The sequence below is a fragment of the Trachurus trachurus genome, assembly GCF_905171665.1.
Source record: "Trachurus trachurus genome assembly, chromosome: 9".
Classification (NCBI taxonomy): domain Eukaryota; kingdom Metazoa; phylum Chordata; class Actinopteri; order Carangiformes; family Carangidae; genus Trachurus; species Trachurus trachurus.
In genome coordinates this window covers 7,860,893-7,882,723 of record NC_139895.1, presented here as the reverse complement: position 1 = coordinate 7,882,723, position 21,831 = coordinate 7,860,893, and the positions used below count along the sequence as shown (strand labels likewise).

Sequence of the window (21,831 nt, the reverse complement as noted above, 5' to 3'; positions counted from 1 at the left end):
TACATTCGTTTTGGTTTATCTGTGATGTTTTCCTAATGAGCAACCCCTGGTTTACCTCTGAGCTCCCTCTGGATCCTCAGTAAGAACCCTGTGGAAACCTCCACCACCTTCACACTGATCTGCTCCCGACTACATAGATTTAAGATACTTTCCATGTAGTTTTATCCGCTATATATATTCATCGGATCACCCTCTTCTCTGATTGGCTCCTGAGAGAAGTTGGGAAAACTATACACTGAGATGGGTTTAATCTCAGAAACTGAGCCTTTTAAACCAGCCGTCAGGACTTCCTGTGACTTTGTGATGTCACAACAAAGCCCCGCCCCCTCACCACCTGGACCCACCATCCAACAATTTGCAATATCTGGTTTCTCTGAGTGTTTTATTCTGAAATCTACATTATTTATTGTTAGATAAGTCAGAAAACAGTCGGCCAATCAGAGGAGAGGCTCACAGTCTCCTGTCTTCTGATTGGCTGACACCGACCTGTTGTTACCAGAGCTCCAGAGAGAAGTTGGGAAAACTGCACCTAGATGGTTTTAATCTCAGGAACTGAGCCTTTAAAACCAGCCGTCAGGACTTCCTGTGACTTTGTGATGTCACAACAAAGCAGTCACACTAAGCCCCGCCCCCTCACCACCTGGACAACACCATCCAACAGCTTGCAACAACAGGATTTGGTTTTTCTGAGTGTTTTATTCTGAAATCTACATTATTTATTGTTAGATACGTCAGAAAACAGTCAGCCAATCAGAGGAGAGGCTCAGAGTCTCCTCTCTTATGATTGGCTGACAGCGACCTGTTGTTACCAGAGCTGCAGAGAGAAGCTGGAAAACTGCACTGAGATGGTTTTTTGGTTCTTTAAAACCACAATTAATCGTTTTACGGATCAAACAAAGGTGTCATTGGTTGTATTATAATAACCGCATGTGGATCAATCAACTTCTTTATTATACAGTAAAATATCTCAATCGAAAACTGATGATATTTGTGGTTCTCAGTCAATAAACCATGCAGATGTTCATGCTCCTCACAATTAATGGTTATAAATCTGCTCTGTTTTTATATGAACTGCGACCGGTCTGCATTTGTTCGCTCACTTATCTTCTACTAACCTCATCAAAATGTGTTGTTTTGTTCTTTTCGTAGAACGAGCATCACAGAGTTATGCGTTTACCATTATAAATGCATGCTCTGTGTAATAACAACGTGTATGTAATTGCTGCAGAGTTTTATTCGTCCTAATTGTGTTCAATTTTCTTTGCCAATATTAATGGAACACAAACAGAGCAGATGTGCAGGTGAAAAGAGAGAAAGGGACAAATGGGTTTAAAATAAATCCCCTGCTGAAAAAGAGTTTATTAATCTCTCCCTCTCTCTCTCTCTCTGTCTGTTCTGCTCCCACCTTTTGCTCTTGCCTTCAAAATCCCCTCACTTCTAATCCCAATGTCCCCACACACACACACACACACACACACACACATTCCTCCTCCTCCTCCTCCTCCTCTTCATCCCTCCCTCCCATTCAGAGTGCGACTGGAGCTGCAACGCCTGTAAAGGTCCCCTGAGGACCGACTGCCTGCAGTGCATGGAGGGCTACGTGCTGCAGGACGGACTCTGCACCCAGGGGTGCTCCGCCGGCTCCTACCGGGACGGAGACAGATGCCTCGGTCAGTCAGTCCCAACACACACACAAAACACACACACACACACACACACACACACACACACAAAAAAAACAGAGCTAAAGATAAGCTCACCTACAGTACAGTACATCCCGTGCAGCTGCAGATGCATGTATTTGTCCTTATCAAGGGGAGACACTGCAGGTGAATAGGGTAAAAAAATTAAAATGGCAGATATCATCATGAAACTTACCAAGTTTATCACTCACATTAAGACAAATATTTTTCTGTATTACAAGTTTTGTCAAATTTTATGTTTAGATATGTAAATGAGGTGACATCTAATGAAATACGCGCTAATTTGCATACATTTCCAGGACCGAAATCTGAACAATGGATAAAGCTACTTTCAAAATTCTTGTTTTATTTTGTTGACATATTAGAGTCAGAAGTTTTTACAGAGGAGGATTTTGGATATCTCTTTTTATCACTTTGTTTATGAGAAAATACTGTCACCAGCCCTTAAAAATTCAATTTTGCCATGTTTTTAGGAATAAAATGTTGTATAAATCAGGCTGTGAATGATATATCAACAATCCCCTCTATAAAAACCTTCAGAATATAGAAAGGGATAAAACTGGAAGGTTTGTTGTATGTACAGTAAGTGCTGCTGAAGTGGAGATTTCTGGCTCAGAGTCTGAGGAAAAACTCATTTTGAGAAAACGGCCTTTTAAGACTTGTACTGTAAAATTTCATAGATTGTCAATGTAAATCGTACTTTTACGATTGGTTGTGGATACGGAGGGAATGATAATGAATGGAGCCTACATCACTGTTCAGGAGAGAGAGAGCTTTACAATGATACCTGACATGACATGGGTCAGACTAACTTTTGGTGAATGTAGGAGAAATCTACCAACAAAAGAGACAAAATGAAGTAAAATAACCACCTTAATGTGGATTTTCTACCATTTGTTTTGGCTTTTCTGAAAGAATACATGTTAAGGAAGAAAAATAGCCCAAAATCTCAAAATTGATCAGTGCATGAAAAAGAGCACACATAGTCTTTACACACATACAGCTACAGAACAGTATGAACCCTGGCCTGTGGTTGTGGTCTAGTTCTTAATGTGAGTGACCCTTAAAGTGATTTATAGCTCCGGTTTAATCTTGTATGAGCCATTGCGTACGAACGCAGTCATTATAAAACAATTGCAACACGTTCAACACATGCAAACCCGTCTTCTACAGTAAATGCAGACTCTCCGTCATTTAAATGTAAATAGAATACACAGAAAACTGGAGCGGCCGCCGCCTCTTATCGCTCCGATGCCACTTTGGCTTTATCCCTGTGTTAAATGCTCTAACTCTGTGTGTGTGTGTGTGTGTGTGTGTCTCTGCCAGGCTGCGATGAGCACTGTGTGGACTGTCAGGGTCCTGGACAGTGCGAGCGCTGCCAGCCCCCGTACGCCTCGCTGCAGGGTCAGTGCGTGCTCGAATGTGGCAGGAACTCCTTCCTGGACGCCTCCTCGCAAGTCTGCAAACGTAAGAGTTCACGCATTAATAATAATAATAATATATCGGTTTAACTCTAAACTGTAAGATTAAAGGGATAGTTCAACATTTTGGCAAATTGGCCCATTGCCATAATCCCTATAGTCATAGCAGTAGGTTCGTTACCTTTAATTGTCGGTGCAAGCTTTGTTTAGAACGGTGGAGCAGAGCGGCGAGCTGCTCAGAGCTACGCTACAGAGGCTCATGGGATTTCTTGGTTTCCCTCATCAAACTCATCAAATACACAATACAACAACTCCAAAACGCTCTGGTGGACAAGTTGTGACCTGCACATTCACCACGCTATGAGATAATAACACAACGTTACCAGACAGAGTTGTTTTAGAGGGAAATACAGAGACTGCTTGATGAAAAACTGTCCCTGAAGGCAACATACTTCAGCAGTTTTGCATGAATTTCCCTCTAAAACAACTCTGTCTGGTAACTTTGTGTTATTATCTCATAGCGTGGTGAATGTGCAGGTCACAACTTGTCCACCAGAGCGTTTTGGAGTTGTTGGATTGTGTATTTGATTAGTTTGATGAGGGAAACCAAGAAATCCCATTAGCCTCCGTAGTGTAGCTCTGAGCAGCTCACGGCTCTGCTCCACCGTTCTAAAAATAGCTTGCACCGACAATTAAAGGTAACGAACCTACTGCTAAGACTATAGGGATTATGGCAATGGGCCAATTTGCCAAAATGTTGAACTATCCCTTTAAAGTTTAGAGTCTTATAATGTCATTTATACAAAAATGAAGGTCTCAGCTTTCAACACATTAACTCCCAGCGCTCTGACTTATTGATCTTCCTCAGCCTGCTCCTCTGACTGCGTGCTGTGCGACGGGGTCGGACTCTGCCGGGCTTGTCGCGACCGAACCTACCTCATAGAGGGGTACTGCGCCCCCGACTGCGGGCACGGGTACTACGCAGACCAGAAGACCAGGATCTGCCACGGTAATCACATACCATCACATCACATCACATCGGCCTGTTTTATGCAATGAATTATTTTTTATTATTTTCATTTTATTTCAAATTTGTATTGTTTTCCACAGTCTTGGTGCAAGGTACAAAATGATACAAGAATACATTAATCAACATGGATACAGATGGCAGGAAACCTAAACTAAGTGGCCGATAAAGAAGGGAGTGTACATATAAAAATAATGATTATAACGTGTTACATCATTTTATGAAAAGGAAGCATGTTAACTGTCTTAATTGCGTCAATTGTCGGCCTTTATGTGAATCCCGGAACTGTTCCCAACTTTTTCCTTTTCCCAAGATATTGTGCCCACCCAGATTACAGAGAAACCACAGATAGAAACATTTATGCAATAAAGTAAAAAACCCACTGAGGGTCAGGAGAGTTTTCAGCCTTTGATCAATATTTTATCGAGTCAATATTCTGACATTTTTGTCTGTTCTCTCTTTTTTTTTGATGATGATTTTCAACACTGTCTGGTCTCAAAAAGAAACTTCAGCTGGAATAATAATGGTAGAAATCTTTAAAAAAGTTTCTGTTGGATAAATAATTAGTAACCTTTTGACTTTTTTTATTTTGAAAGCAGAAGTTCCTGTTCTGTGGCTCAGTGTGCGTAGGAGTGTTTACAGATTAATGTGCTTCAATTGTATGAATACATATTAGTTTATATGAAAAAAACTGCAAGCAGCACAATGAAGAGGGTTTTTATTTTTAGTTTTTTATTCTGTGCAAATGAGCTCAGAGACGAATCGATGGAAATGACCTCAAGGCGTCAGGACAAAAACAAAAAAACAAACCCACCTGGTTCACGGAGGCGTTAAAGTGTGTTTTTACGAGCGGAGAGTTTTTAAAAAATCTGACACTGATTCACAGTGGAGCCGTCTGCATGAACAATGTGTCTTAATATTAATTCGTAATGTTTCTCTCCTGAGGTTTAAAACACTGTGGAGCTGCTGTGTTAGTGATGATAACTCTGTGAGGGTTCATTGCTGCAGGTTCACACTCAACATTCATGACTCAACGGTCTTTCATTTACTGTAATAATAAAAAATGAGCCAGGTTCAAAAGCCAACATCAAAAACAAGCCTGTGCAGGTGCGTTTGTAAAAAAGACTTACAAATATACAGTAATTACTGAAGGCCAATAATGGAGTGACAGGAGGAAATGTGTAATTCTGCTTTTCTGGCTCCACTTCACTTCCAGCAGGAATTTTCTTTCTTTTTCTTTTACTTTTTTTTTTTTTTTTTTCAGCTGTTACAAATTCAGAGAAGAGACTGCCAGCGTTAAATGTCTGACATTAGCAGCTTCCTGTCAGTAATATAATAATTGGTTTTCCTGAATAACATGGGAAAGAAAAAGCCTCTGTCTGTCTGCAGAGGCCTTGTACTTTTTACTTTGTGCCTTCGTGTTCAAACGGCGTCCGTCCACCTGCAGCGGGCGGGCGGTTGGCGGGCGGAGACGCCCCGCGGCCTCTGTGGTCGGGAGATGATTCATGAAACGTGACAAAGCATAATTCAAATAGAGAAATATATTATTATCTGCCGGCCTTTGTGATATAAACGCTTTCTTCTTGTGAAATAATGAACTTTTTTTTTTTCTTTTCCCGGTCTCTTCCAGACTTCCACTAATACACAAGTTAATCAAGGGAAATAGCCTGGAAAGAAATTGCTTCTTTCTTTTTTCTTTTTTTTTTTGACAGTCAAGAAAAAAAAAAAAAAAAAAAAAAAAGTAGAGAAACTGGTGCTTTAAATCATACACTTTATTCTCATTTGTGAGTTTAATTATATAGCCGGAAGTTTCCGATTTGGGAGTGCCCATTGGCATCATTAGGGGGGGAGAGATAATGAGATTACAACGTGGCCTCTCAAAAGAGCTGATCTTTAAAAAGTTCCTCCACAAAGTCACTTCCAATTAAAGTCAACTTCTAAAATGCCACGCCAAGACCGGGATGCCTCGCTGGTATTTCAGCAGCCAACACACACACACATACATACACATAACTCTTCTAGTCCCCGACACACACTTACAGCTGTAATTCTAATTAGATACATTTAAAGCTGTAGAAAAGCATGAAAATGTATTAATTAGTGTTTTCCTACACTGTGTTTGTTTGGAAAGTGTTTTTTTATATATATTATTATTATTATAATAACAGTCTAATTATGAGACCTGTGAGGAGGAGTTGTTGTTTTTCCAGTAGACTTCTTCACTTAATGCATTTAAATGTTTTATTGTAATCACGTCGGCTGTAATGGAAATAATAGGACATTGAGTCCCAAAATGTTTTATATTTCTTTATTTCTCTATTTTTTTTTAAGTGCATGACAAAAACGAGATAGGACAGGAAAGAGTGAAGAACGAATCCATGCACTTATATCTGTAACACTTTACTTGAATATGTGTTCATAAAACTGACATAACCATGACTTGACATCTGTCTTAAACATCAATGAATACTTATGACAGCTGTTGTTAAGTGTCTTTCGGTGAGTTATGTCACTTTTGATGTAAAGTTAACATTGTTTGAGATGTCCTTGTTATGACAGCTTGACATAATTTTAAAATTAGATCTGCTATGACAGGTTATGTTGTCTTTATGTCAAGCTGTCATAACAAGGACAATGTTAACTTTGCATCAAAAGTGACATAACTCACCGAATGACACTTAACGACAACTGTCATAAGTATTTTTTTAAAACAATTTTCATTTATTTGTTTTTGTTATCAATGTTAACAATACATTGCAATACAGTCCCCTCTGGATTATGGAGAACAAAAAACAAACAAACAAACAAACACACAAAAAATACAATCACCAAGAACAGAGCCTGTATACATTTATATAAAATCAAGTCTCTCCTTATAATAACCATTTCCCCCATCTTTTAGCAAATAAGTGTTCTTTCACTTTCAACTTGTAGGCTATGTGAGATGTTCCATCGTTAGTATATCGTCTATAATTGACATCCATTGTTTGTTACTAGGGGGGTCAGTCTTGAGCCAGTTTTTAGTAATGGCCTTCTTCCCAGCCATCAAAAGAATCTTAATCAGATATTGGTCTCCTATATGCACCGATCCATCCAAATGTCCGAGGTACAGAACAAGACAAGACTTAGGAATCACATATCCCAGCACATTGCAGAGAACTGAGTGAACATTCCCCCAGAAGGGCTGTACATTTGTGCATTTCCAAAAGATGTGTGTGTGATCTGAATCTATGTCATTACACAGTCTCCAGCATGGCTGGTGAGTACCTAACTGTTTGCAGCTGTCATAAGTATTAATTGACATTTATGACAGGTGTCGAGTCATGGTTATGACAGTATTATGTCAATCTTATAAACACGTTTTCAAGTAAAGTGTTACTGCACACATGAATCTTTTGATAACAGAACCAAAGATGATTAATTTCATTTTTTCTCCTTCCTCCCTCCTCCTCCTCCTCCTCTCAGTGAACACCCACCCGCCCGTCCTCCACGTCAACGGTTCCCTTCAGGTTCCCCTCGGAGGTTTGGCCCCGCTGCCTCCGGCCCTGCTCCAGGTGAAGGACGCCGACAGCCCGTCCGAGCGGCTCGTCCTGCAGCTCGTCCAGTCGCCGAGCAACGGGCGGCTGCTCCTGTTCGGAGGAGGAGGGAAGGACGGGGAAGAGCTGACCGCGGACGCCACCTTCACCCTGGAGGAGCTGAGAACCGGCCGCGTCCGTTTCAGACACCAGAAGGACAAAGCCAGGTGAGTGAGTGGGTGGCCGGGTGTGGTGTTTGGTTTGGTTTGGTTTATTATGACACATCCAGATGTTTAAACATCTGACACCTCAGAGATACAAGGAGACACACGTTATCTGACAGGCACAGAGAAGAGGAGCAGCAGATAAACGGCCTCATGGTGTTTCTGGTGCAGCAGGAGGCTGTGAGTCTGGGAGAGGCAGGAGGTCACAAATTAAAGCAGAATTAGATGCAAATAGAAATCCAGTAGAAATAAAGGTAAACAGCTCAGAACAGCAGTCGACTCTATCATCATCTGCTGCTGCTGCAGTAATGAACACCAGAGGATGATTGGTGTTGTGATGCAGCTTGTGGGAGTGTTTGTCTGATTGTGGCTGACACTGTGAGTGAGTTACAAAGCCGTGTCTGTCCTCACTGTCTGAATGAATCAACACGCCCTCATCAGCCAGCCCTCATTCTCAAACCTCCTGATCTCCACTGAAACACAAAGTCAACGCTTTTAAAGGGATAGTTCAACATTTTGGCAAATTGGCCCATTGCCATAATCGCTATAGTCATAGCAGTAGGTTCGTTACCTTTATTTGTCGGTGCAAGCTATTTTTAGAACGGAGGAGCGGAGCGGCAGGCTGTTCAGAGCTACACTATGGAGGCTAATGGAATTTCTTGGTTTCCCTCATCAAACTCATCAAATACAAAATCCCAAAACTCCAAAACGCTTTCGTGGACAAGTTGTGACCTGCACAATCACCACGCTATGAGATAATAATGGAACGTTACGAAACGGAGCCGTTTTCGAGGTAAATACAGAGTCTGCTTGCTGAAAAACTGTCCCTGAACGCAACGCGCATCAGCGGTTTTGCATGAATTTACCTCTAAAACAACTCTGTCTCGTAACGTTCTATTATTATCTCATAGCGTGGTGATTGTGCAGCTCACAACTTGTCCACGAAAGCGTTTTGGAGTTTTGGGATTTTGTATTTGATGAGTTTGATGAGGGAAACCAAGAAATTCCATTAGCCTCCATAGTGTAGCTCTGAACAGCCTGCCGCTCCGCTCCTCCGTTCTAAAAATAGCTTACACCGACAAATAAAGGTAACGAACCTACTGCTATGACTATAGGGATTATGGCAATGGGCCAATTTGCCAAAATGTTGAACTATCCCTTTAACTTTGCAAAGACAAAATGAAACAACAATGATTTTATTTCTGATTCTGCTACAGGAGGACCTACTGTAGAGTGTGTCTAAACAGCTGGGATTGAATATTGCACCAAAAGTTTTGTCTGGTTTCAAGAATTAAAACGTTTTTGTGTAATATTTACTATTATAGCGCCTCGAGCATGAGCGACTGCAACAATAGAAGGGAGTTTGAAAAGCATTTGCTGTAACTTTATATCATATATTAAACATAAAAACACATGAGGATGTTCTTCTCTTTCAAATAAGACCAGTCTTACCTCCCTACGATGTATTTATACGTCCCTTCAGCTTCAGGAAAGTAAGCAAAAAAATGTAATCAATATTCCGCATTCAAATCCATGGATATACTTTGCTTTCAGTTGCAATTAGTTTTTTAATGTGTCATTTCAGGCAGAAATTGTTAAAAAAGAGAGCAAAGAAACAAAAAGGAAGCAAATCATGTGAGTTTGGAAGCTGAATCCAGGTGGGCGGGGCTTGGTGACTGCTTTGTTGTGACATCACAAAGTCACAGGAAGTCCTAACGGCTGTTTTTTTTTTTTTTTAAAGGCTCTCTGGTTTCTGATTACAGGCTGTGTTTCTTTCTCTCTGATGCTTTCACAGTATTAATAGATAACCTACTGTAGAGCTGCTTTATCATTTAAAAAAAACAAAATATGGACATCTCGGTTTATATAATATCAGACCTTTAACGATATCCGCATTTAAATGTCATTAACTGAGGAAAACATAAAGAGAGGAGTTGTGGTGTGAAACTGAATTTCTATTTGCTAATTTTCCACCATAAATGAAACGTATGGAGGTGCTGGAGGTGAAGCCGTGACAGCTGTCTCCTCTGAACAGATCTGACCCTGGTTGACGGAGACTCTGTAAACATCTGTCACACTCGACGTCGGATAAACACGACACCTCGGGGCTTCTTTAGAGTTTTTAATTGAAAACCTGTTGACAGTTGAGGTCATTTACCGCTTCGCATTTCCTCCACATCTTCCCTTTAATTCATCACCTGTCTAACACGGCTGTATTTTCTCACACTCCTCCGGTTTATACCTCCAACGCTTTAAATGCATCTGGCATTAAAGTTTTGACACCTGCTGCTTCTCTTTTAATATTTACCTTTATTAAAGTTGACATCGAACACTTTGTCTCCGTCCTCTTCACCCACGACTGTCCTGACATTTCAATTTTTTTTATTTTTTCCTAGCTCCTGTTATTGTCTGCAGCCGCCGCCTGTTTGATTTAATGCTGCTTCCTGGCTGGAAAAGTTCATTTCCATTAACCTCCACATAGATTGGAGATGCATTACATTTACACATTTTTTAACTTAATGCAGCCCAGATTTGCATATTCTGCATTTTCCCCCGTGTTTGACCCCAGTCTGAGTACCCAGAGGAGGAAAGAGGAGCCAGTTTTTTTTATATTTCTCCTCCCTCACTACAGCTGCTGCTCTCTGCTGTGGCATTTTCCACCGTGACAAAGCTTGTGGACGTTGTTGGCATCCGTTCAGCCAATCACGATGTGTCATGTTCAAAAACGTCAAGTCCGTCCTGACTCAGCTGGTGGCAGCTCGCCCAGCGAATCAGCAGAAACGGAGTCGACTGCCAAGTGTGGAGCCGTTATTAGATTAATGGAGACAGTTCAAATGTAAAGATTAAATCTGCGTATTACAGCCATATTTTTCAAATTACGTGGTGTGTGTGTGTGTCAGGTTTGACTCCAATGAGAGTCAAGGAGGTCGTGTTTATTTATTCATCAGCAGGATTACACAAAAAGTCCCGAGGAGCTGAGCTGCATGGGGAAGAACGTGTTCACTGCAAAAACTCAATATCTTTCCAAGAATATTTGTCTTATTTCTAGTCAAAACAAATCTGATTATACCTAAAATGAGACTCATCACATAAAAAGTAGCTTGTTTTTAAGACACTTTTTTTCACTTGAAATAAGTAGAAAAATCTGATAGTGGAGCAAGTTTTTCATGCATAAAATAGATTATTCTACTTATTTCAAGTGAAAATTTGTTTGAAACAAGTGAAAATGATCTAAAAACAAGTAAATTGTAGGTGATGAGTCTTGTTTTTAGTGGAAAGAGATTAGTTTTGACTAGAAATGAGACATTTTGACAAGAAATAAGACAAATATTCTTGGAAAGATATTGACTTTTTGCAGTGTTAAAGGTAGAATCTGTAGGATTTTCCTAAAAAAAAAAAAAATAGACTTTTATGCAAAAGAAATCCTGCTTCATCATCACCTATAGTATGGGTTTCTACTCTAGTATGTATATGTAATACATTTTCACCTTATGATATAATAACGCCACATTTTGTAATAAAATTCATTCTTTAACGCAATATGTAATAAATGTTGTTGAATTTTGTAATAAGTTGTTACATATTGTATCAGTTATTACAAAATGTGGGTGTTGCACTTTTTTATCGAGAAAATGTAATGATTTGGTGCATTATGTAACAACTTATTACAAAATGCAACAAAGTTTATTACATATTGCATTAAAGAATTTTATTACAAAATGCGGCATTATTACATCATGAGGTGAAAATCTATTACATTATTACCGTACATTTCCTTTTCTTCGCTGCTACAGTAAGCGTGTATCCGCCATTTCTCCCAGCTTGACAGCGTCCAGTCTCTATCTCTGTGGTTTTAGCAAATATTTAAAGCAGCTACAAAGAACTTTTAACTGGATATGCAAACGTCTCTCCTTTCTGAGCTGATTCTGTAGTTAAAGTCTATATATCACATAATGAGATTCAGAAAACGTCTTGTGCCGCAAGAGACGCACTTCCATACAGTCTTATGTGTTTTTATAAAAGCATCCGTACAAGTGCATCCTTCCTGTGTGCCCTTGTTTTTCAGTGTTTTTAACTTTAAAGACGTCGCAAAGCATTGAACGTGAGCTTCAGCTTCACCTGTTTTTTTTTGCGTTCCCACTGGAAACACTTCCCTTTGACTCTCGCATCTGCGGCGCATCATGAGTCGTCAAACTGATGAAAACGTTTTCTGTGTTTCCACGTGTTTTCTGAAGTTGCAGCAGTGTGTCGAGCTCCTCAGGGCCACCGTATATATACATTCTTCCACGCTTTCAGAGAAAAAAAAAAAAGAAGAAATAACAATTCTCTGTTTATATCGTGATATAAAGAAAAGCAGGCAGGCATATTTAAGGTGTGTTTACATCTATAGGATTGTACAGTTTAGTCTGAAATATGAGTAGGATTGTTTGTCCTTGGCCGAGGTTTTCTCTCTGCCATTATAGACGTGAAGTGGGATGAACATTTAAAGTTTTCCCGGAGTAGAAACACGACAGACGTCAAGCCACAGACTGTATGTGTGTGTGCACCATAGGAAATGTATTTATACACAATGATCGAATGCTTTTTTTCCCCACTTTTTGTCTCAAGGCTGTATTTGAAAAAAAAAAAAATCCATCTCTCATCCATTATGTATACAACAAATATACTTGTCACATTTATAACATGCGCATAAAATGAGATTTAGAAGTACTATGACATTCTTTCCCCAGAAATACATCCCTTATGTGATTTTAATAAGCCGTCCAATACATCTTTAATGCGCTGTAATTATTCCAACCATAACAAATGCTGTAAAACCCATGACAAATTACACTTTAGTTGCCAGAAATTGTACTTTTTTTTTTTTTTTTTTAAAGAGAGAGTTTTATTATTGTTGAAAAGAAGAGAAGAGAGAGAGAAACAGCTGCAGAGACTCAGACCTGCTCCAGTGAGAGGATATCGATGATAGAGACTATTGGACCCATCGGTCCAGACCGAGGCAGCGGAGCCGTCACATGTCAAAGTACAGTAGCCTAAGTCTAGTGTTGTTGTTGTTGTTCGTCGTCTTCTGGTGTTAATGTGAGTCACAGAGCAGCTGGAGGCTCATTATTACACCTCCATCTGGATCTGAGGAGCTGGATCTCATCAACGGAGACACATGTGGATAAGTGTAAATTAAAATACAAGTCATATCAGTGGATACAGAGAGGTGTAAACGGGCCCTTGGCTGTGAGATACATACATACACAGGTGGGCAACAAGTGGATGTGCAAATTAACTAATTAAGTGTCTCAGTGAGGTGTTAGACTGACACAAGGTCAGTATCACCTCTCCTCCTCCTCCTCCTCCTCCAGCTCTGGAGTTCAGATGGGTGAAGATCTGGTGACTGTGAAGGTCGTAACATGTGATGTGCATCGTTTTCAGAATGAAACCATTTCATTCAGCCTTTGTGTTGCTGTGTGGGAACTCGTGCATTCATCCTGTCACTCAGACATCTATACAGGATGGGCTGTGACAGACAAGAAGTGTATGCATGCAGGCTCCAACCTTTACTTACTTAGAGTAGATTAGCTTTAGCAGCCTGGCCACCAATTTTTTTTTGTTCTCTTTTAAAGGGATAGTTCAACATTTTGGCAAATTCGCCCATTGCCATAATCCCTATAGTCATAGCAGTAGGTTCGTTACCTTTAATTGTCGGTGCAAGCTATTTTTAGAACGGCGGAGCAGAGCCGTGAGCTGCTCAGAGCTACGCTACGGAGGGCTAATGGGATTTCTTGGTTTCCCTCATCAAACTCATCAAATACACAATCCAACAACTCCAAAACGCTCTGGTGGACAAGTTGTGACCTGCACATTCACCACGCTATGAGATAATAATGTAACGTTACGAGACAGAGTTGTTTTAGAGGTAAATACAGAGACTGCTTGATGAAAAGGCAACATACATCAGCGGTTTTGCATGTATTTACCTTTAAAACAACTGTGTCTCATAACGTTGTGTTATTATCTCATAGCGTGAGAAATCAAAAAAGAAAATAATAATAATAAATAATAATAAATCTTGAACTATCCCTTTAAAGACTGGATGAGGGGGGGCCCCCCATGCATACCTTCGCCTTGGGCCCCCAAATTGCTAAATCCGGCCCTGAGTCTGAACACTCATTCACCTTTAGTCATCACAAGCAACAGGGAACACAGATGCAGATATTTTATAATGGCAGAACTTGGCACAAACATTCACTTGGTCAGATTTTGGTGTTCAAAGGTCAAGGTTGCTGCTGGAGCTCGTGGTCGTAGCCGTAGTTTCCTCCCAGGCGTCACTAAAACCCACTTAACCTGCTGCTCAGTCATGTGACGTATTATAGTCCTCGGCTGCAGGCGGCCATGTCCCGGCTCCAGCGCCCGCCCAGGGGGGATTGTGGGTAATAAGGCTTGTCTTTGATGATGATGCTGAGGCAGCGTAGTGAGACGAGATATTGGTGGTGATGGTGTGTGTGTGTGTGTGTGTGTGTGTGTGCAGGGTTAGGCCTCGACGGCACTGAGGTGATTAGGTGTAATGACTACACGCTACGTCGGCCTCACAGGACTCGTTTTCCCAGAAACCTGCAGGGCAACCTGAAGGTTTATGTTCATTCATTCAAAGTGGAGATGAGGAAAGTAAGAGAGAAACACAACTTTAACTTTCTTTCTTTCTTTCTTTCTTTCTTTCTTTCTTTCTTTCTTTCTTTCTTTCTTTCTTTCTTTCTTTCCTTCTTTCAGGACTGGAGAGTTCACCCTGCGAGCCGCTGATCCACAGCTGTTTTCTCAACCAGCGACGGTCCAAGTCCAAGCTGTGTCACTTCAGGTATGGAACAAAATTAAAACACACACTCTACAGTTCTCCTTCCTTTATTTTATTATATATATACTGTATATATATATATATAGAGAGAGAGAGAGAGAGAGAGAGAGAGAAAGACAGAGCCTAAGCGGAAGCAGGAAGTAACGTCGCCATGGGACCTCAATTTGGAAAAAGTCTCCATGTAAGTGAACGGGAGTCAAAGTTTTATTTCGTGATCCGATTGAATTGTGCCATGAGAAAAAAATATGACCTCTACCTGTTTAAAACATCACGTTTCATGAAGAGAAATCAACAGTTTGTTGTAAAACTATTGTAAAATAAAATTCCGAAAAATCCGTAACTAGAAAGACTACAGGTGGTGTACAGTAGGTGACGTCACACACCACATGGCGCCCTTTCCCGTGTCAGTTGGTGACGTATTTTTTGTGGGACACTAGATCTGTAGTCCGTAGAGTGGTTTTCAATTCTTCCATTGCCATTTTACGATAAACTCCTTATTTCTCGGCATGAAACGTGATGTTTTAAACAGGTAGAGGTCATATTTTTTTCTCATGGCACAATTCAATCGGATCACGAAATAAAATTTTGACTCCCGTTCACTTACATGGAGATTTTTTCCGAACTGAGATCCCATAGCGATGTTACTTCCGCTTCCACTCAGGCTCTCTATGCCACACGTGGAGATAACTACATGCTATAGGAGAGATGAGTCAGCCGTGACACATTTCTTTTCATACTGAGTTGTGACTGTCTTGGTTCAAGGTCGATACTTGTTGTGTTCTTGTGTGTCATATGTGTGAAAAGCTTCCCTTTTTCTCTGTGCTGCACAACTGTAGGCTACACATGCACGATGCTATGACAACAAACACTGAGGAGTGAAGACATCGCATTAAAGTTTCAGTATCTGACACACACATCCTCACACTTTTTTAGCCTGGTGGTGAGGGCACAATGTTTGTCTTTCTCCTCAGAGTTTCTCATCTTCTATAAACAAATTAAAGAAACTCATTTTTAGGATATCTTTTTTTCTGTGCTCTATAATTTGTTCTGTTTCCTAAGTGGGTCGAAATCACTCTGAATGTTTGCCCATGGCCTCTTTGACTGTCCTACAAAATCTTACTCTGGCTGTTTTTTATTTATTTTTTACACCTCAGAAAGTTCTTTGCTCAGACACACACATACACACATACACATATCGTCCTAGTTGTTGTTGTTGTGTGAGTTTTTGCATTGATAACATCATATACAGAAGCTAAATTTCAGGGTAACAATAGGCTATACACCATCTACTTATCTTGCATATGCCTGCCATGCTGCTCAACAGGTGGCATGAAAAGTTATTGACCCAGTCCCCACAGACGGAGCTGTAAATGTTTGACGACCTCTGCTTTTTGGCACGAATATGTAAAATAATGAGGAGCGACGAGGGATTAGGTATAGCGCCACTTTTGCTGATGGGTTAGTGTGACAGCTGTGTGACTCTGGGCCTGTGCGACACGGAGATAAACAGACGGACGACGTAGAGCCGAAGAGACTGTATAAAGTGACAGATGGTTGAGAACCGAAAGCGTGTCCCAACAAATCCAAATAATGATGTAATTACCTGAGCGGAAAATGTCACATTTGTCTTTTATTAGAACAAACAGAATCACCCGAATGTGACGCCACAAGCACAGACTTTGAAAACTAAATTCCTACTTAAGAGGCAGCTTTGCATCGTTAAGTCCATTAGTGTAAATAACAAACTGAGTAAAAACTTGATCCTTAGTGGCTCCTAAAAAGAAAACCTTAAATTAGTGCAATTTAAAGTAAACAACTCACTCCAAATCCTCATTCAGTCTTTACTCAGACTGTTGTGTTTGGGTAAATCAGTGCTGTAGACACTTTAGCTCACAGGTGGTGATTGACTGCAGAGCTTTAGTTTTTAGGACAACTGCTCAATCACACCGTCAATATAGCTTGATTAGCTGATATTAGCAGTTAAGCAGCTTGTGGGGAAAAACTTGATTGTTAATTATGCACGACACGACACACAACCTCGGTGTTTGTGTTCACGCTGACAGCTGGATGTAAACATGACACACTGATGAAACACTTGCGTTTACGCTGAAAGCTGGTTGACTGCTCCCCTGCTAGTGCAAGATTAGCATTAGCTATAGCTGCCTAATTTCTTTTCCTTTTTTTATTTTTAATTTTTTTACTTTGTAACAAAAAGAATCACATCACACCACATTGTTAACTTTTGCCACCTCTTCAAATGTGTTGGTCTCATTAAAACCCATCAGTTTTTGTTTGCTGTTTATTAGCTCTCATCTCTATCATGTCTAGTGTTTCTTAAGTTAGCTAGCTAGCTAGTTCAGTAGCTAGTCGGCATATTATTCCAGAGAAAACTACAAATAGCCTCTTCAAAGTCATAGATAGGAGTCAGTGAGGCTCCTTGTTTAGCATTTGTGAGGGAAGCTCATGTGATGTGATGTTTTTAACTGCAATGTTTCTTCTAGACTGCCAAGTAAACAGCAGTAAATGCTGTGAGCAAAGCTAACAAATAGGCTAGCCCCATTAGCAGGTCTGCAAAAGCTCTTACTGTGCATTCACACCAAAAGCATCCAAAGCTTCAAAAACACCAGAAGTCATTCATTGCGATTTTGCCTCTTTGGAAGCTTATGAACGCACAGTAAGAGAGGTCATAGATTAAGATCCCCACCTGTGTTGTGAACATGTGGATTTATAGAAGTTGTCCGTAGAGGAAAGTTAGCTATTTTTATTTTCTTCTGTTAACATTAGCTAGATATTTACACAGTTAACAGTCATAGGCTATTTAGCATTAGCTACAAAAAAAATGTTTTTTTTTAGTTCAGAAGAGATGCAGCTTGTGAAAAATAAGTCCAATATTTAATCTGGTGACTATAGGGCGAAAGAATCGACCATAACGTTCTCCCATTGGAGTCAATAGACTCGAGACCTGCTGCCGCTGCTGGTCTCCTAAAGGGGCAAAACCCACAGAGACAGGAAACTGACTCATTTTGGGGCATATTGTTTCTTAACCATCTCTTACCATCTACTATCAACAAATTACATTTCTTTTAACCATTACAAAAACCCTTCTCTAAGCTAAATTAAATGATACTTAAATTATAAAGATGGTAAACCAGGAAACTCCTACATGTCTTCTCTCTTGAAGTTGAGTGGAGGATCTTGTCTGTTGCTCAGTCATTTCATTTCCCCCCCTCCTCCTCCTCCTCCTCCACATCAGTTCACTTTCAGAGACATTAGTGAAAACAAACATCGAGTTAGGTTTGAGTGACTTCATCACTGCGAGGAACAACACAGGTACAAACGTGTCACAAAGAAAAACACCGAGCCCCAGAGTCCCGATTTATTCCACATCAAAGAGCGTCAACAAGCGCTGATGTAACGTTGTCGCTGTTTTTACACCGTCGCTGCGAGGAAAAGATTCACACAAAATTCACCTTTTCTCCTTTTTTTTGTTGTTTGTAATTACACGTCTTTTCATACTGTGTTTTACACCTTTTTTGAGTGCGTTTAGCTTTTTGTGCAGCACCACAGGCTGAGAAAAAACACCTCTGATGTTAATATGGTCGCACACAAGTCAACCACTTTATAAACCACTTTATAAACTGCCCTCAAATACAAAAAGCACTGTTGAACAGATTGAGTGTTAAAGGAATAGTTAACCAAAAAATGAAATATATTGAGCCATTATTGACTCACCTTCATGGTGATGAATACTCCGGAGTAGTTCTTTATTCCTCAAAGTGCATCTGGAGACCCGGGAGGCCGTTCGTAGTCCAACAAAATCCTTATATGAGAGTCAATAGCGCCCTACACAAAACGTCCATAAAACTACACAAAAACCTTGTGATATTCCTCCTACTGCTCGTCGACTGTAATCCAAGTGTCCTGGAGGGATATAGTCCAGAGTTTACTCGAAACGACAAGGGTTTCTGTGCAATTTTATGGACTTTTTGTGTCGGGCACGATACACGTGAGTGCGCGCCCCAGGCAAATTTAATACAGGACTGTTTAGGCTGTAAAAATGTCCTAAATGACGTCGTTTCGAGTAAACTCTGGACTATATCCCTTCAGGAAGCTTGGATTGCAGCGGATGCAGTGTGGAAGAATATTACAAGGTTTTTGTGTAGTTTTATGGACGTTTTTGAGTCGGGCCCTATTGACTCTCATAAGGATTTAGTTGGATTACGAACCGGCCTCCCGGGTCTCCAGATGCACTTTGAGGAATAAATAACAACTATTCATCAGCATTAATGACTGAATTTCATTTTTTGGTGAACTATTCCTTTAAGCAGGAAGGTGCGGAGAGAAAAAAAAAAGACCATTTGGGCCAAAGCAGTCCCTCCTTGTATAACAAAAAGCTGAAAATAAAAAATAAATGAGTAAATAGTTCACAGATAGTTCAACAGATCAGATCCCCCCGCCGGCCAGCGGGCGCTTTAAGCTGCATTAGCCTCAGAAATGAAAGATCTGAGCTGCAGATCGGCTCGCAGCTCTTCTTCTGACGGGAGTTGGCTGCTTCGTTTAAAAAAGAAAGCCAGAAAACAAGAGTCTGATGATGATACCTGCTCATGGCGTTTTCTCCTGAAGTTATCTCTCACCTACAAAGAGCATATTAGTGTGGAGCTGCCTGTATGTTCATCTTTAAGCCTCGTAGACGTCGGCTGATGATGTCTTTGCTGCTGTGGATTGACGTCTGCCTCGGGTCTGTTGTTGTTGTCGATGATGAGGTTCAGACAGAGCTGTGTCTACAGGTCTTTATACTCTATATAGTAGAGTATAAAAAATATAATACACTATGCACTGACTTCAGGTTTTTTAAAAGGAGCACAACAGTGACAGCCTGACACAGAAACATGAAAGGACAGTTTGAGATAAAAAAGACATTGTTACAAACTGAGAGGCGTTCAAGGCTCAAGCGTAAAAAGAGGGGGTTGGAAAAATCGACTTGGGGGAAAAAAAAAAAATGCAGCCGCCGCCACCGCTCTGCCTGCCTGTCACGTCTCGTCTGCGAATACGTATACGCATGAACGCAGCAGGAGAAAGAAAAAAGAATAAAGAACAAAAGACAAAAAAATACACACACACACAGGAAACAGGCTAAAAAGAAAAAAACAACTCTTTTTTTCCCCCCCCGAGGGCGCCACGGGTGACGACAACTCAACTCTCTCCACCGATCACGAACCCACCTCACCTCTGCCTCACCTGTGAGGAGAGGGGGAGAGGTGAGCCCTCCCACCTGAGCGTGCAGCCGCTGTTTGTTTTGCAGCTGCCTCAGGGAGGTGAAGGGGGGTTGGGGAAGGGGAAGGTGGGCAGATTTTGCACTGCAAAAACTCAAATATCTCACTGTACCAAGAATATTTGTCTTATTTCTAGTCAAAACTAATCTCATTATACTTAAAATAAGACTCATCATATTAAAAGTAGCTTGTTTTTAGACACTTTCACACCTTTCAAGCATATTTTCACTTGAAATAAGTAGAAAAAATCAGATAGTGGAACAAGTTTTTCTTCCTTATAAGAGTTTTCTACTTATTTCAAGTGAAATTTTGTTTGGAACAAGTGAAAATGATCTAAAAACAAGTTAATTTTTAGGTGATCCATCTTATTTTAAGTGGAAAGAGATTAGTTTTGACAAGAAATAAGACAAATATTCTTGGAACGATTTTGAGTTTTTGCAGTGTGTGCCTGTTTCCCACCTCAGTGAGCTAGCATGTCTTAGCACGATTTAAAAGCAGAACACACACACACACACACACACACACACACACACACACACACACACACACACACACACACACACACACACACACACACTTTCAGCCTTTTTCCAAAACCTTTTGTCTCCCTCCTACGAACTGGAGCGGTGACGACACAGGATTTAGGCGCCGGAGCCCGAGGGCCCGGTTGCCTGCTGCCTCTTGGAGATAATTCCTCTGACGTCTACTTTTTTTTTTTTTTGTCACCAATAAACAGCCCTCCCAACACAACACAACAACACAACACAACACAATAACAAAGGGGAGCAAAAAAAAAAAAAGGGAGGGTGCTCACAAGCTTTTTTGTTTCACCTCCACATCTCTTCAGCCAGCGATCGCTGCGACGACGATGACAAACAGAAACAGTGTAGGAGTCATTGTTTTCTGCAGCTCCAGCTTGTTTCATGTGTTTCCCCTTTCCCCGCCTCACCCTCTCACCCTCTCCTCCTCGCCCCCTTTTCCACCGTGAAGCTGTTGCTGTAAAAGAGCTGGAGCCCAGCCAGCAGCAGCAGCAGCAGCCGAAGAGGGCGATGAGTTGGAGCCGAGCCGTGTGCCTGTCTGGCTGCGTGAGGGCGAGCTGTGTTTTCTGAGCTCTCTGCCTGACAACAGGTTTGATTTAGAGGCCACGGCGGCGGAGGAGGAGACGAGTCGGCCCCATACGTCTCTACCTGCGCTGCCAGGTTACAGTATATAGGGGCTGCTAACAAATGTTTTGGCGGCGAGTCGTGTTGTTGTAATGATCCGCATCACTGCCAGCTTCCTGTTCTCTAAGCCTTAATGTCTGTTTTTTCTGTGTCAGGTTACAGGTATTCAAACCGCACACATACAGTAGAAAGATGCAAATGCGCTTCAAGTGTCGTCAAGGGAAGTTTTTATGAACTTGTACTAAAGTTAAAGACTCATTTATACAACGTTTAGAATAGAAATGTTTGTTTTCGTGTCCCAAAAAATGGTGGAGGAACATGAAGTACATTTACATAAAACAGCGTTAAAGCCATTATATTTAACTCTTCCATATTAAAAGGTGGAGCATCTAAACTTATGTCAAACAGCTGAGCTCTGAACGTTGGTTAATCAACATCAAACTGCTTCATTCATTGTCTCAGTTGGTTTTTTAATCCCCTGATGTGTTTGTTATGGAGAAGAGGAGATGTCGGCAGCCAGTGATAAAGTCTTTATTATCTGATTAATAAGTTATAAAAAGAAAAAAATAAAAGAAATAAAGTTGACTGTCAACAAAACAATGACTTTAAAGATCCCATATTATACTCTTTTTACTCAATTTCACTCAGCTGTCAGACGTCCAAC

The 21,831-nt window shown here is 40.7% G+C and overlaps 1 protein-coding gene across 1 annotated transcript in view; it reads left to right on the top strand.

The window, feature by feature from the left end:
* The window catches only part of fras1 (Fraser extracellular matrix complex subunit 1), a gene marked incomplete at its 5' end in the record, with an annotated part of 337,050 nt that overhangs the window by 205,452 nt on the left and 109,767 nt on the right, over nucleotides 1-21,831 (top strand). Inside the window, 5 exons of the mRNA XM_083979904.1 lie at nucleotides 1,530-1,670; nucleotides 3,030-3,170; nucleotides 3,993-4,133; nucleotides 7,617-7,893; nucleotides 14,650-14,734. Of these exons, the coding sequence (XP_083836030.1) occupies nucleotides 1,530-1,670; nucleotides 3,030-3,170; nucleotides 3,993-4,133; nucleotides 7,617-7,893; nucleotides 14,650-14,734 (785 nt within the window). The remainder of the gene's footprint in view (nucleotides 1-1,529; nucleotides 1,671-3,029; nucleotides 3,171-3,992; nucleotides 4,134-7,616; nucleotides 7,894-14,649; nucleotides 14,735-21,831) is intronic.